This window comes from Globicephala melas, chromosome 11, assembly GCF_963455315.2.
Source record: "Globicephala melas chromosome 11, mGloMel1.2, whole genome shotgun sequence".
Lineage (NCBI taxonomy): Eukaryota > Metazoa > Chordata > Mammalia > Artiodactyla > Delphinidae > Globicephala > Globicephala melas.
Genome location: NC_083324.2, coordinates 16,587,060 through 16,601,585, shown reverse-complemented (window position 1 = coordinate 16,601,585; position 14,526 = coordinate 16,587,060). Strand labels below are relative to the sequence as shown.

At 36.3% G+C, this 14,526-nt stretch overlaps 1 protein-coding gene across 2 annotated transcripts in view; it reads right to left on the bottom strand.

Moving 5' to 3' along the window:
* Positions 1-2,972: 2,972 nt before the first annotated feature.
* Positions 2,973-14,526, bottom strand: part of CNTN3 (contactin 3) — a 362,773-nt gene continuing 351,219 nt past the window's right edge. For both annotated transcript variants that reach the window (XM_060308062.1, XM_030867739.2), the window contains exons 21-23: positions 7,459-7,571; positions 6,666-6,834; positions 2,973-4,925 (exon numbers count right to left, since the gene is read on the bottom strand). In XM_060308062.1, the coding sequence (XP_060164045.1) occupies positions 4,825-4,925; positions 6,666-6,834; positions 7,459-7,571 (383 nt within the window). In that variant the 3' untranslated portion in view covers positions 2,973-4,824. The remainder of the gene's footprint in view (positions 4,926-6,665; positions 6,835-7,458; positions 7,572-14,526) is intronic.

The following is a 14,526-nucleotide window of genomic DNA, read 5'->3' as shown; positions in this document are numbered from 1 at the left end:
TCAACAATTAGGTACTGAACAGATAAATATGAGCTACACACAATGCGTGTACTTACTGTGCCACAGTTTACGATCCCAATGAGCATTTCCATACGTGATCTTGAAATTTAGTATTGGAAGGGCAGCCATTCTTGCCTGGATGCTTTGGAAAGGCCAATACGCCAATCACACTGGATGGACCCTTCACTTCCTCATTAGCCAGTCTCGATAGACATTTTACATTAGCATTGTCATTTATATTAGTCTGTCCCATTTTACTGTCCGATGGTAAAATAATTCAATTTGCTGTTCTTATCATTTGTGTCTGTTTTTTTCTGAGTTTTCCCAGGTAACATCCAATTACACAGGATATAATTCTTTCTCTTCCCCACAGTATTAATGACCAAGGTAGAATCATCAGGCTATAAGATAATTTCAGCAGGCAGAATAAGAGTAAAGAATAAGAATGAATGCTGACAAATAACAGAAGCACCCTCGCTTACAACTTAAATTCTGTATCAGGGCATTTATTCCACATGCAAGTTCAAGAGGTAATTATCACCTACATGTAAAGCAAGACATGTTAAATTAGGGCACAGGGTTCAAATAAAAATCACAGCAGAAACACCTAACCATTTCCATGAACCATAGTCCTCTCTGTTTACATATTTTCTTTCAGAAGAATGGTACAACTTACTAATTGCTAAATTTGTAATAGCCGCTGTGGTGATTTTACCTCCAATATTTACTGAAGTGATTCCAAATGATAATGAGTATCGGCACAATTTTCATTTTTAAAAAGAGTAAAATACTTCAGAAAAAAATGAACCCAATGAAGATTAATTTTAAATTTAAAAAAAGATGGAGTTATAAGAACATGAAACGACAGGGGTGATTTTAATTGAAAAATAAGCACTTGTAATATTCTAATCATTTTTCTTTATTTAACTGAATTATACTGTTAGGTTTTCATTGTAAATGGTAATATTAATGAAAATTAAAAAAACAAAAAAAATTAAAAAAAAAGAAAATCAACCATCTTCAATTTTTTTAAAAAAATGTGTGGAGAAAATTAAACATAAAACCTAAAAATTATTTTTAAAAAAACAGACAGATATTTTTATAATTTTTACTTAAAGAATACTTACGCTTGATCAATTTTAGCTTGGATAGCCTTCCATGTAAGAATTAGAGAATATCAAAATTTATGATAGACAAAAGAAGTCTTTCCAGGTGTTCAGTTCTCCAATTTGAATTATGATCAATAATAGAGGGCAGAACAAATTATACTACAAATTGACATTACAGATGCTTATTCAGAATCTCTAAATCTAATGGATCTGATTTTGAAAGGGATTAAAAACCTCTTCATGCCTCAGACTCAGGGGTTACAGCCAGATTACCTGGGTTAGACTCCCGTTTTACTATGCCCTTGCTAGAATGACCTAGTACAATGTCCTTAATCTTCCTGACCCTTAGTTTCCTCATCTGTAGAATGGGTTTGATAATAGTACCTAACTAAGAAGACTGTTGTAAAGATGAATTTAGCAAAGGTACAGTGCTTAACTCAGAGCCTGGCACATGGAGGGTGAAGATATGTTGTTTAATAGGATCAGTATTACATTACTATGAAAAATTAATCTGATACTAGCATTACTTTACCCTCTCTTCTAGGAACTCTTGGAATCATATACCTTTCTTCTCAGTAGAATGAGATCAAAGGAGAGCTCTAAATGTATACAACAAAGCCACCTTCGAACGACGTCTTCTGTCTTCCAGTGTCATATAGTTACCTACTGATGGGAAGAAGAATGCTGAGAGCATGGTTCTAAGCACTCACACATCATCTTGTTTCCTAACTCCCAGCCCTCTAAGTGGGTAGCACCAATAACCTCCATTTTCATAAAAGAGGAAATTTCAGTGCAGAGGAGTTTAGTAGTCACTGAAGATCTGACAACTCTATGAGGATAATACCACCATAGTCCTATTCTGCCGACAGGGAAATGGAGGCTTAGCGAAGTTACAGAACTAGTACAAGATCACAGGGCCACTAACTGGTGAGGATGCAATTCAGATCAAGGCAGTATGACTCACTGCTGACCTGATTGTGCCACATCAAACAGCCCTGGCTTCGGGGGAGAGGACATCAGGGCTGGTTCTGGTGCTATAATCTGTTTCTCCATATTCCCCAGCTCTTTGCCCTTTATTAGGGTACACTAATACACCTAGTACAACTAGACTTAAATTTACAGCCACCCACACACACATGAACACACACACTAACTCACACACAAACACACACACACGAACACACACACACACACACATACACCTTCATACCGTGGTACCACCCCTACATATACTTTTCTCACTTAATTCTCCTACTTCTGAATATATCTTTGAATTTTCATTTAAGAAAATGATTATTATTTTAGCTCTAATTTTCCTTACATCAACAATAACTTTTACACTCTTTACTAATTGAAAACTAATCTTTTTCTGGTATACATTTTCAAACATTTAGAATATACTATACCGCGAGGATTGTTTAGAAGCAAGTCTCTAACACTGATACCAAGAAGAAAGTCAATGAAAGAGCTTATAAATTGATATTAATCTTAAGAGGGTATTTGTCAGAAAAGTGGGAGTAGCCACATTAACTTCAGAAGAAGTCAGAAGAAACTAGATACCGTAATTCTATGAAGTGAATTTTCTGCTTCTCTCTCCTCTCGTCTCCCCAGAGCTGAAATCCCTTTAATAGAGAGGGCGTTGTCTCAAACTGCTGATTTTACTCAGTCATTAGGGTATAAAAAAAAAAAAAGATTAAAAGATGGGAAGACTAAAAGTAGGCTGAAGAATATAAGAAATGATAGCATCAGCATAACTATTATGGTGCCCACTTACTTCCCCCTTAAAATGTTCTTTTTGACCATACCACAATTCAACATGCATGGGAATTTGATTTTTATAAATTTTATTAGAATAATAAAAAATAATACATACAGATAACCATAGGATACACACACAGGAATTTAAAGGTAAATTTTATACTTTTCAATATGAAACAAAGTACATATCTCATGGAGATATATTTCTAGAAACACCATGAAACAATAGAGTAATTGCCTTGAAAATGAAAAGTATAGGAACATATTATAGGAATTACCAAATAATAAAAAGGTACAACTCCATTACATGTAGCATAAAATACAGGTATTGGAGAAAGTGTTTCTCCACTTTTTGACCCGAAATAACAATGGTCATATGAAATCTACTCGTCATTCAGAATTTTTCTAGATATATACAGTATATACAGACCTTGAAGAGAAAAGTTAGAAATATTTTTCTTCTTTGTGTATAATGACTTTATCTTAAATGTGATCTCTAAATGTAAAGTAACCCTCTATGGTAATATCAGAATTTTGCTAATATGTATTCTCCTTTGATATCTGTTGGTTTCAAATTCAGATATCTTTGCAAAGAACAAGTTCCTGCAAAATGTGAAATGGACAGGAAAGAGGTAAAAACTTGATTTTGCAATGTGTAACACTCAATCTGCTGATTTTCATATATTTTTTACATACTGCTATGAAGTCATGTCTTCGACAATCCTTTGAACACCGTGTATTGAGAGACTGAGTCATACATATCTAAGTCAGCAGCATGGCCATGGTTCTATTACAAATTTAGCTCAGGAACTAAAAAGCCTGCCAGACTCACTCTCATAAACGGTTGGATTTCATTAAAAACCATCTCCACCATCCAAAAAAGAGAGGGTCCCTTGATGGAATCAGAGATTGGAAATGAAGGATCACGTACATTTTGTTTAATATCTGGATTAAGATTCAGGTTGTTCCTAATTTTCTCCACCATGTTTTAATAAAACCTGAAAGCTTTTTCTTAGGTGTGAAGGAAACAATCCCTTTTTACTTTATTTCACTTTTTAAACCTTTTGAGAGAGGATAAAATGTGATCATTTCAGTTTTATAATATCATGGAATGAAAAGGAAAGCATTACCTAGAATGGAGTGCAAACTTTAAAAATGTGGCTGGTCCTCAGAACTTCAATATGATTAAATAAATTCATACTAATATATTGCACAGGCCTAGTGCATTAGGGCTAACAAAGCACTTTCACATTTCCTTCTTTATCTTTTAGCAAGTAATTCACGGGGGAGAGGCAGATAAGATGGGTATTATTATCTCCACATTTTAAGGGTGAGTGCTTGAGAAGTAGAGAGAGCAGTGATCTGTAAAGAATGTCACAACCACGCAGCAGTATACCCGGACGAAACAGCACTCTTCCAAAGTCTACCGTAGCATCTCCAACAACATGCTTTTGAATTACATGCACCCTCTGCCCAACAGGGTAATTTTTAAAATGTATCTTTCACCCTTGAGTATTTCAAATGAGCATTTCCAAATAACACTAATTATGTCTTCCAAACAGTGCTGTTACAATGGGAGCAAAGCATCTGGAGTAAATGAGTTTTTCTACGTTAAAAAAACACAAAACCAAACCCACAAAAGTATGTGGGTGTGTATACATGGAAGCATGTGAGCCTTTATCCACAGGCAGTGCTTAAAATCATAAGAATGTCTCTATCAAAAATCGGATGTATGTAATATGTAAATTCCTTTGGTGTATCAAGTAAATATTAAGGCATTTCAGATTCCCTAAAAGGATTTACTGGGTTTGTTTTTTTATTATATTCATATTTTACCTATGTAGAAAGTTAAAAATACAGAGTTGGAAAAAAACATGCATAATCACTGCATTTCATGAAAGCACTTTTTTTGTAACCAATGAACTTTCCGATAAATAATAATAAAAAAAAGTGACTATCACCACAGGGTGTTTACAATAAAGAACAGTACTGTAGAGATATAACTTGACACAGGGTGGGCATTGGAGATGGCTGATGTACAACCTCTTGCATCCGTATCTGTCAAAGATGATAAAGAGCTCATTAATAAGGACTGTATCAATTTAAGTAACTAACTTAACTACCACAAGTTAACATTAGCCTTCATGTTATGTAACAATGTAGTATAGATTATTTGCCAAGAGTATCTCTAAACACTCTTATATACTTAAGTTTTCTTAAGGGATTCTGGGCTTTGTGCATCTAGTATTATTTAACTTCAATTGAAAGTGGAAAAACAACTTCATCATTTTGAAAACAATTATACTCCATTACAGACATTTTTGAGATAATTCAATGGTTTAATTATAGAAAGCTTCATTGGAGAAGGGTTAGGAAATATGTTTGTTTCTCTTCTGTACATTTTTAGATAAGTTATTATGTATAATATAAAATATCATCTTAAAAAAGCAATCAATAAAAGCTCCATTTTCCTATAGTTGGCCTTTGTCTGCACCAATCTTTGCAAACTCAACAAGAAGGCAGATGTCAGACGGAAAGGCTACTCTTGACTCAGCGACCCTCAAATGCTAACATCTGTCTGTTCCTGCGAAAGCACAGAACCTACTCCTTTCAACAGTTCCACTTTGGCCATATTGTAATTTTACCTCTGAACCTTGAGCTATCTTAGGAACAAGATAGCAGGTCTTAATTAAAAACCTAAATAATAATAATAATAAGCTTAAATTAATTCCTGGTTTTGCTCTATTGAAGCACATACAGTTTTAAAAATGTCTGTAGTCCTAAATGGTTTTTACATATTTTTATGTTGCAGAACTCAGTTCTGAGATAAATATTTCCCATTTTCTCCATTTAGTTACTTGTTTGCTTTGGTCTAAGTATTGCAGTCTTTATGATTTCATGAAGAGATACAATTCCTCCAAGTTTCCACATCTCTCTTTCTCTTTACTTGCTAATGATGTCCCTCATTTTGTTTTCCAAGATTACAAATAAGGGTTTTAATCTTGAATGCCCAAGATTATAGATTAGGCCAACCTCAATGAAAAGAAACAGGGAGCAAAGTAATTTAGGTTACTAAGAACCGCAGAATAGCATGGCTTCTGCAGTACTTAAATTGAGGCCACAAAACTCCACCCTTGAGATTTAAAAGAAAAAATTTCTTCTAACACAGTCACTGGTAAAATACGTATGAAAAGTCTGTTTCCCTGAACTCTAAAAGTACAATTTCTATAATACAATAGGCTTCATTTGGATTTTGAAAAGAAAAGCAAGTATGAAACTCCACTGAAATCAGAAACTAAGAATTTTTTTTAAAAAGTGTCTTTTGGTTTGGCCAAATGGGTTCTGACCTTAATTTAACAATGCTAAACTTTCTACTTGGTAAAGAACTGATAAGATTCATCTATAATTTCTCAGAGGCAAACAACTGGAATATTAAAGATCTTAAAAACACTTTGTGGGTTCAACGTCGCCCTTGAGACATGCTTAAGGAATTCTGTTTTATGACAATCCAAAGGCAAATTTATGCATAGCTCAGAATGAGAAAAAAATTAAATTAATAAAATTTGCTAAATATTTCTCAATGTTTTTTCTGTTATTCTGTTCTTATCGTTCTTATTTTGCACCACTCGTGAGGAATTCCTCCTGCCGTCATCTCTCATATTCCAAGACCTTCTCAGCATTCAGATGAAAGATGCGGTAGGAAAACAAAGAGTGGAGAGGGAGGCACCGACTGACTCTCTCTTGGGGGCTCATAACTGATGCCGGGAATTAAGGAGATGTTGACGTCGACCAACTTACTGGTTATTCTTGGAATCCTGATCTGTTCGCTACTGGTCCCATCCCCGCCATCCGTTGTGGCCTTAACTTCAATAATGTAGTCCTCCTTAATGGGCAGCAGAAGTTCGGCTGAAGTTTTGTTTGTGTTTAGCACTTGCACATTATTTTGGCTGCTAGTCCTATAGAAAACCTAAAATGCATGAACAAACACATTGATTTTTTTATAGTGCCCTCTTTTATTTTTTTCATAAACGTATTACTCTGATGTTACTTCATTTATATTGCTTGTTTTCCATACCCACTAAAATACAGGCTGCACTCATAGCTCTGCCACCTTCGACTAGGGATCAGCACGTGGTAGAATCATCAGTGCTCAAAATGAAGGAGGTGGGGAAGAAAAAAGTTCTTCTATGAAAAGTTCAGCTGCTTGGGTATTTGTGAGGATGGAGAGATGGGGGCAAGGTCCTACTGTATAGATCTTGAACAGGAGACCAAAGAATCAGAGCCAATGCTATTAGTTGTTTTTTAAGTAGTATATGGGTGAGCGTCAGAAATAGGAAACTAACATAATGAACAACTTACCAACATTTGGCCTAAAATTCCCCCGTGAACAGAATTATGTCACTTAAATTTATATTTAAGAAATCAGATGTTTTGGAAAAATACCCTTTTCATAAACAGCTTGACATCTGTATGTCAGAAGTAGTTTATAAAGATCACACATCAACATTTAGAAAAACTGTTCAAATCTAGCTTCCTTTGAAAAGTACTGCCAGAGGTAGGAAAAGAAAGCATTGCAAATGACACAACTTACTTTGTACCCGGTTACTTCTGATTCATTCTCCATGGCTTTCACTTGCTCCCAATTAAGTAACACTTTCGTGTCTGTAGCATTCCAAACAACGTTTCCTGGTGGCTGACTGGGAGCTTGAAATGCAAAAGGAGAAATTAAAATAGATTTGAGCATGGAGTGATATCTTACATAGAACAGATAAATGACAGTCATAGGAGGCAGCCAAAGGAGAGCAGAATCTCTTTGGTAACACGTAGTGTATAAGGAGAATCAGAGAAAATAACAGAGTAGCTAAATTTCCTTTTACAAAGGCATTTCCATAACATTGTGAGACAATTTGCTTTATCATATTCATCATATACTTCAGGGCATTTCTCACTTGTGGACATGGTCTCCTGGAAAACTTGTTGATAGTGGAGATAAAGAAATTCTTTTATCCACCACTAGAGGGATGCTTGTGATGGGCTAGGAAAGGCAGGCAGTGTGTCCTGTCTGACACATCCAGAGGCTGAGAGAAATTGCCAACTGAGCAGATTAGGGTTGCAGGAAATGAAGTGTGGATGATTTTAAAACCATCCATGTATGATGAGATGAGCAAAATAGGAGGCAATCAAAGATAAGGATTACCTAGATTTATTCCCAAGAAGTAATAGCTATACACATGAAAAACTGCAGCACAGAGTCTCTATTTTACCTTCGTTTTCCAAGTTTAAATCAATTTTTGAGAAAAATAAGGCAAAACAATGAAACGTTAATGAGAGCTCCATTAGATAATTAATGCAACTCTCTGAGGTTTAAAAACTTGGATTCATAATTTAGCTCCCTCTCATGAACACTAGATGCCGGCCGGGGGAAGGCGGTTTGATAGCATTTGTCAAGAGCAACATAGGACACTGAAAATTCAGTTTCTTGTCAATCACAAAACAGCAAACATAATATTATCCATTTGGCAACATCACAACTGCCCAAAACAGTGTTGAAATATGTTGTACTTGTGGATTTAGCCACAGAATGTGATTTGGTTAACTGAATTTGTCATGGGAAAATGAAATAAAAGATTGGCTAGGCTGAGAAATTTCTCAACATCACTGACTCATGCCATGAGGGAGAGACGGCTGGACATACAGATGGGAAGAGGGCTCAGATACAGTCATGTGACTAATGACGCCAAACAAGATTGTACTCCCTGCAGGTATTCTGGCTTACTGTCTGCTCTTTAACACAATTCTACATTGCCTTTAAAATTTGTGATCTGGTATTAACAGTGAGCTTAGGTCAGCTCAGAGCACTCTTAAGCTGCAATGCTTAGATAACAAAACATAGATATGGCAGTGACTTAGGGCTGAAATACTAATGACTGTGTTTTGCGGGGCTCCATCCAAATGCTATGAACGCACGATTGTTAGAACAGTTTCCCAAAGTCTGTGATTTCCTGTGGCCTGGCGGCACCATAAAAGGACAGGTTCCATTTGAGGCAGCTCAGATAACGTGCTTCAGCATGGTGTGTCCTGCCGAGAGGTGTGTGCTTGTAGATTATAGAAAACTTGAGTTGATTTTGGTTGAATCACTTATTCCAACACTAGCCTTGCAAAAAAATTAACTGCAAGGTTAAAACTTGGGCTTATTTTGTATGAGTCCGAAGACAGATGAGAGTTCAGCCTGAATTGAATATTTTTTGAATGGACAAAAAGATAAAAAAAAAACAGGAAATGGGAAAGGGGAAAAAAATAAAAGTTTTGTTCTGGGTCTGATCACTCTTATTTTCCATATCGGTGTTTCCAAGCCTCAGATAGTCACGTCCCGTTTTCATCATTTTTGCTATTTTTTAAAAAATGAACTTGACTTAAACATCAACTTTAGCCTTGTCCTAAACACTAATATGCACACAGTCATGAGCCTTGGTATGCTTGTTACATTCCTATGGTACTCTATATAATAAATGAAGCATTATTAAATTTTCAAAAATATTTGTGGACTATTCTAAAATCATTTTTTATCGCTACTGGTAAGAATAACATCTTCTGGAAAATCCTAGATCAGATAAACTTTCCTTCCAAATTTAAAATCCTATTATTGTTAGCAACTAATGCCTATTAAAACCTATAATATGTTAGGCAAGGTAGAATGTGGTTTTATATAATATAATTTACTTAATCCTCATTACACTGCATTATAATAAAGCCCATTTTGCTACATGGGTAATCTGGACCCAGAAAGTTTAAAAAGAAGATTGTACATTCATGTTCATAGCAGCATCATTCACAGCAGACAAAAGGTTGAATCAACCCAAGTGTCCATCAACAGGTGAATAATCAAAATAATCAAAATACTAAGGAATACTATTCAGCCTTAAATAGGAAGGAAATTCTGACACATGCAACAACCTGGATGAACCTTGGGGAAATTATGCAAAGTGAAATAAGCCAGTCACAAAAAAGACAAATTTTCTGTAGGATTCCACATATACAAGGTAGCCAGAGTAGTCAATCCATGGAGACAGAACGTAGAATGGTGGTTGCCAGGGGTGGGGGACGGGACAATGGGAGATGCTGTTTCATGGGTACAGAGTTTCAGTTTTGTAAGGTGAAAAGAGTTCTGGAGATCGGCTGCACAATAACCAAGCCCAACACTAAGGAACTGTACATTTAAAAACAGGTAAGATGGAAATTTTATGTCATGTGTATTTTTATCACAATTAAAAATTAAAAGATTAAAGACCTAAATGTAAGGCCAGAAACTATCAAACTCTTAGAGGAAAACATAGGCAGAACACTCTATGACATAAATCACAGCAAGATCCTTTTTGACCCACCTCCTAGAGAAATGGAAATAAAAACAAAAATAAACAAATGGGACCTAATGAAACTTCAAAGCTTTTGCACAGCAAAGGAAACCACAAACAAGACCAAAAGACAACCCTCAGAATGGGAGAAAATATTTGCAAATGAAGCAACTGACAAAGGATTAATTTCCAAAATTTACAAGCAGCTCATGCAGCTCAATAACAAAAAACAACCCAATCCGAAAATGGGCAGAAGGCCTAAATAGACATTTCTCCAAAGAAGATATACAGACTGCCAACAAACACATGAAAGAATGCTCAATATCATTAATCATTAGAGAAATGCAAATCAAAACTACAATGAGATATCATCTCACACCAGTCAGAATGGCCATCATCAAAAAATCTAGAAACAATAAATGATGGAGAGGGTGTGGAGAAAAGGGAACACTCCTGCACTGCTGGTGGGAATGTGAATTGGTACAGCCACTATGGAGAACAGTATGGAGGTTCCTTAAAAAACTACAAATAGAACTACCATATGACCCAGGAATCCCACTACTGGCCATATACCCTGAGAAAACCATAATTCAAAAAGGGTCATGTACAAAAATGGCCATTGCAGCTCTATTTACGATAGCCCGGAGATGGAGACAACCTAAGTGCCCATCATCGGATGAATGGATAAAGAAGATGTGGCACATATATACAATGGAGTATTACTCAGCCATAAAAAGAAACGAAATTGAGCTATTTGTAATGAGGTGGATAGACCTAGAGTTTGTCATACAGAGTGAAGTAAGTCAGAAAGAGAAAGACAAATACCGTATGCTAACACATATATATGGAATTTAAGAAAAAAAAAGGTCAAGAAGAACCTAGGGGTAAGACAGGAATAAAGACACAGACCTACTGGAGAACGGACTTGAGGATATGGGGAGGGGGAAGGGTGAGCTGTGACAAAGCGAGAGGGAGGCATGGACATATATATACTACCAAACATAAGGTAGATAGCTAGTGGGAAGCACCCGCATAGCACAGGGATATCAGCTCGGTGCTTTGTGACCGCCTGGAGGGGTGGGATAGGGAGGGTGGGAGGGAGGGAGACGCAAGAGGGAAGAGATATGGGAACATATGTATATGTATAACTGATTCACTTTGTTATAAAGCAGAAACTAACACATCATTGTAAAGCGATTATACCCCAATAAAGATGTTAAAAAAATAAATAAAAGCAAAGCACTTGCTAAGATGCACAGCTGGTAAGAGGTATCATGTGGATTCAAATCAGTTCCGGTTAATTCCAAAGTCTATGCCTCCCCTATTATGTTGTGGTAACTATCTGTGACTTTAGTTAACTCTTGAACCATTGACAAATGATTTGTCAATGATGTAAAAATGAATATTAAACATGTTCATCTCAAAATATACTCAATTTTCACTTTCCTAGGACTGCTTTTCCTGACTTCTCAGACTAAACGTAAAATGGGGCCTCTTTTCATATACCAGGTTCCCTTTCTTCATCATTTTCAGCAAAGGAACATTTTACATTTAATTGTGGTTTTATGTTTATTATCCAATTTTCCTACTAATTCATAAGTTCCTTGAAGACAAAATGTCCTATATGGTCTCTGACATCGATAGGCCCATATGCTAGTTTTTATTCACTAGCCTAACGTCTTGTTAAAGGTAGATACCAAATTAGATTTTGTATGTAATTGACTGCTATTTTAATGCAAGAAACACAACCCAAGGATTAAGAAAACGCTTCTCTAGTGTTATCAAAAAATAAGTTTGATTTACTCCCTACGTGTCCCTAAGGGATCAGTCATGCAATGACAAAGTAACGCTGAATGGGGAAAGATTCAGAACAAGTATCAGTAGCAATTCACCATGGTGTCAGCGGGGTAACATGTGGCTGGTCACAGTTCTCAAATGTGGCAGCTCAGAATTTAGAATGAATTTTCTAGCTCCATGGTTTTGAAAGTCCTCCAAGACACATCCCAATAAATGCATAAATTTCACAAAGACAAAACTGGGACATTAACACTGACCATCAGCTTGAGAGCTTGAATATGGCTGATTATATTGAGGCTAAGACGATAAGGAACAAAACACAAAGAAAGAACAGAATAAGAAAGACAGCAAAACAACTAGTGTATTCATTCAATACTTAAATGATGTATTTACTAAATATTTATGTTTTAAGTGTTAAGGGAAACATGCATAAAGAGGTGACAACATCTCGAGTAGATTTTGAAAGATGAATGTGAGTTTCACATGTAGAGGTTGGGGGGTGGTAACCCAGGCAGAGGGATGACACACGCCAAGGCACAGAGGCAGGAACTAGCATAGTGCCGTAGGGAGCTCAGTTCTGACGGGTTACAGGTAGGGATGATGGGAAGGAACTGCAAAGGCAGTTGGAGAGACAGGTAGCAGCCATATGCTAAAGAGTCTAGAAGGTCAAAGGAACGAGAAAAGGAATTTGGGGGGGCAGGCAATGGGCAGGGCACTGAAGAAGGATCAGATCTGTGATCAGATCGGGTCTGTGCTTTCACAGATCTTTGTGGGGACAGAGGGAGAAGATGGAGAATCTTGGTGGGAGCTCTGTAGGGAGTGCACTGCAGCACTTTGTCTAAAAGATAATAAAGCTTCATGTGCAAGTGATGGCAGTAGAGTTGGAGGGATGGAACAGACCTGGAATTTGCGAATAGGTCCTGATGATGGAGGTCACATGGGTGGTGGTAACAAGAAGGCAGGCTAATTCTAGCTCGGCAGCCCGGGTGAATGACACGCATCTTGGGGAACAACGTTTCTATCCAGAATTCCCTTTCAGTCACTACGGAATTAATAAGCATTTCGCATGTGTCAGGGATTCTCCCGAGTACAGTAAGCACAGAGATAAAGATATTCTCTGACTTCTAATCATGGACCACATTAGTGGTTCCCAGAGACCAGTACTTGTACAAATACGATGGTTTTAGGTGGATGACATTTTTAATTGTTTTAATTGTTAATTGATTCATAAATATAATTCTTTTGGATGAGGCCAATATTGGTACATCAGTGGTAATATACTTTACACACAAAGATTAAAATTAGGTTCTAAATAACGACACAAAAAATAGGGTGTTACACAAATATAAATAACTCAGATGCTTTCAGTAGCACACAGATGTCTGGTAAACACCCCAAAAAACACAGTCATAATTCAAACTGACTCTGACCTAAGGATATATTTACAGTAAATAACTCATCTTAAACTAAGTGATCAAGAACAGAATATCACTCTATTAATAACAGTCATCAACACTCTGGTTAGCTCACTGCAAAACTTATTTCTAGGTACACATTTTTGGCAAATCAAGTATGTTTATTTTTGCTATTCATTGTAGTTTTAAGTTGTAAACTTTTCTCTAAGTAACTGCTTTGCTTTCATTTTTATGGGAAGAAAATTAAAACTACTATCTTGTAAGGAGAGAGTATTAGTCGTGTTCTGTTTATAGCAATGATACAAAGCCTTTTAAAATAAATATATTTAAGTATTAAATACATTAGGGAAATAATAATCCAGGTTGTTGAGTATGTGGCTAAAATCTTGCAAGGATCATTCAGTGACTGGAGATTGCAAAACACTGGGCAAGTTATGAGTAAAGTAAAGTTTGATTATTGTATGATCCAAACTTCCCTTTAGTATCTTTATCCCTACTTTTGGTTTCCATCCTTACCAACCTTCAGTTACCTCATATTAAGCCTTAAATGCCCTTCTTTTCTATCTTACTAATGTCAAACTTCAAATATTAATTCTTTCCTTCCACAAACTCTCTATAAAAACGATTTACCCTTGTGCACCAACAAACAGCAAGCTTGCACCACCACAGACAAGGTCTACCTAATATACTTAAGGCTTAATGTACTAGAAGCAATGTGGCCACTTACAACTCACCTGTATTGATTTTAGTCCCTTAACCTAGCAGAAGCCACAGAGTCTCAACTGCAAAAGAAGGAAAACAGCTGGTAGAGCTGTTGCTGGATTAAAAAACACAAGATAGTGAAATGTCTATAACTGTAAAGCTTCACATCAGAGGTTGCAACCTGAAACTTCAGCTAGATCCACCTTGCCCACATTTTCTGCCTAACCCAAATACTGTATTTTAATTTTGTTTAGTTACCAACATTTAGAACTTGGGAGCTTTCATTTATGTTCCAGATTTCTGGTTTCTTGTGCAAAACTAGACGATCAGGAACACTGGTCCTACGATGATGGATAGAAAGCATGGGATGGAGCAACAAGAGACTGCCCCACA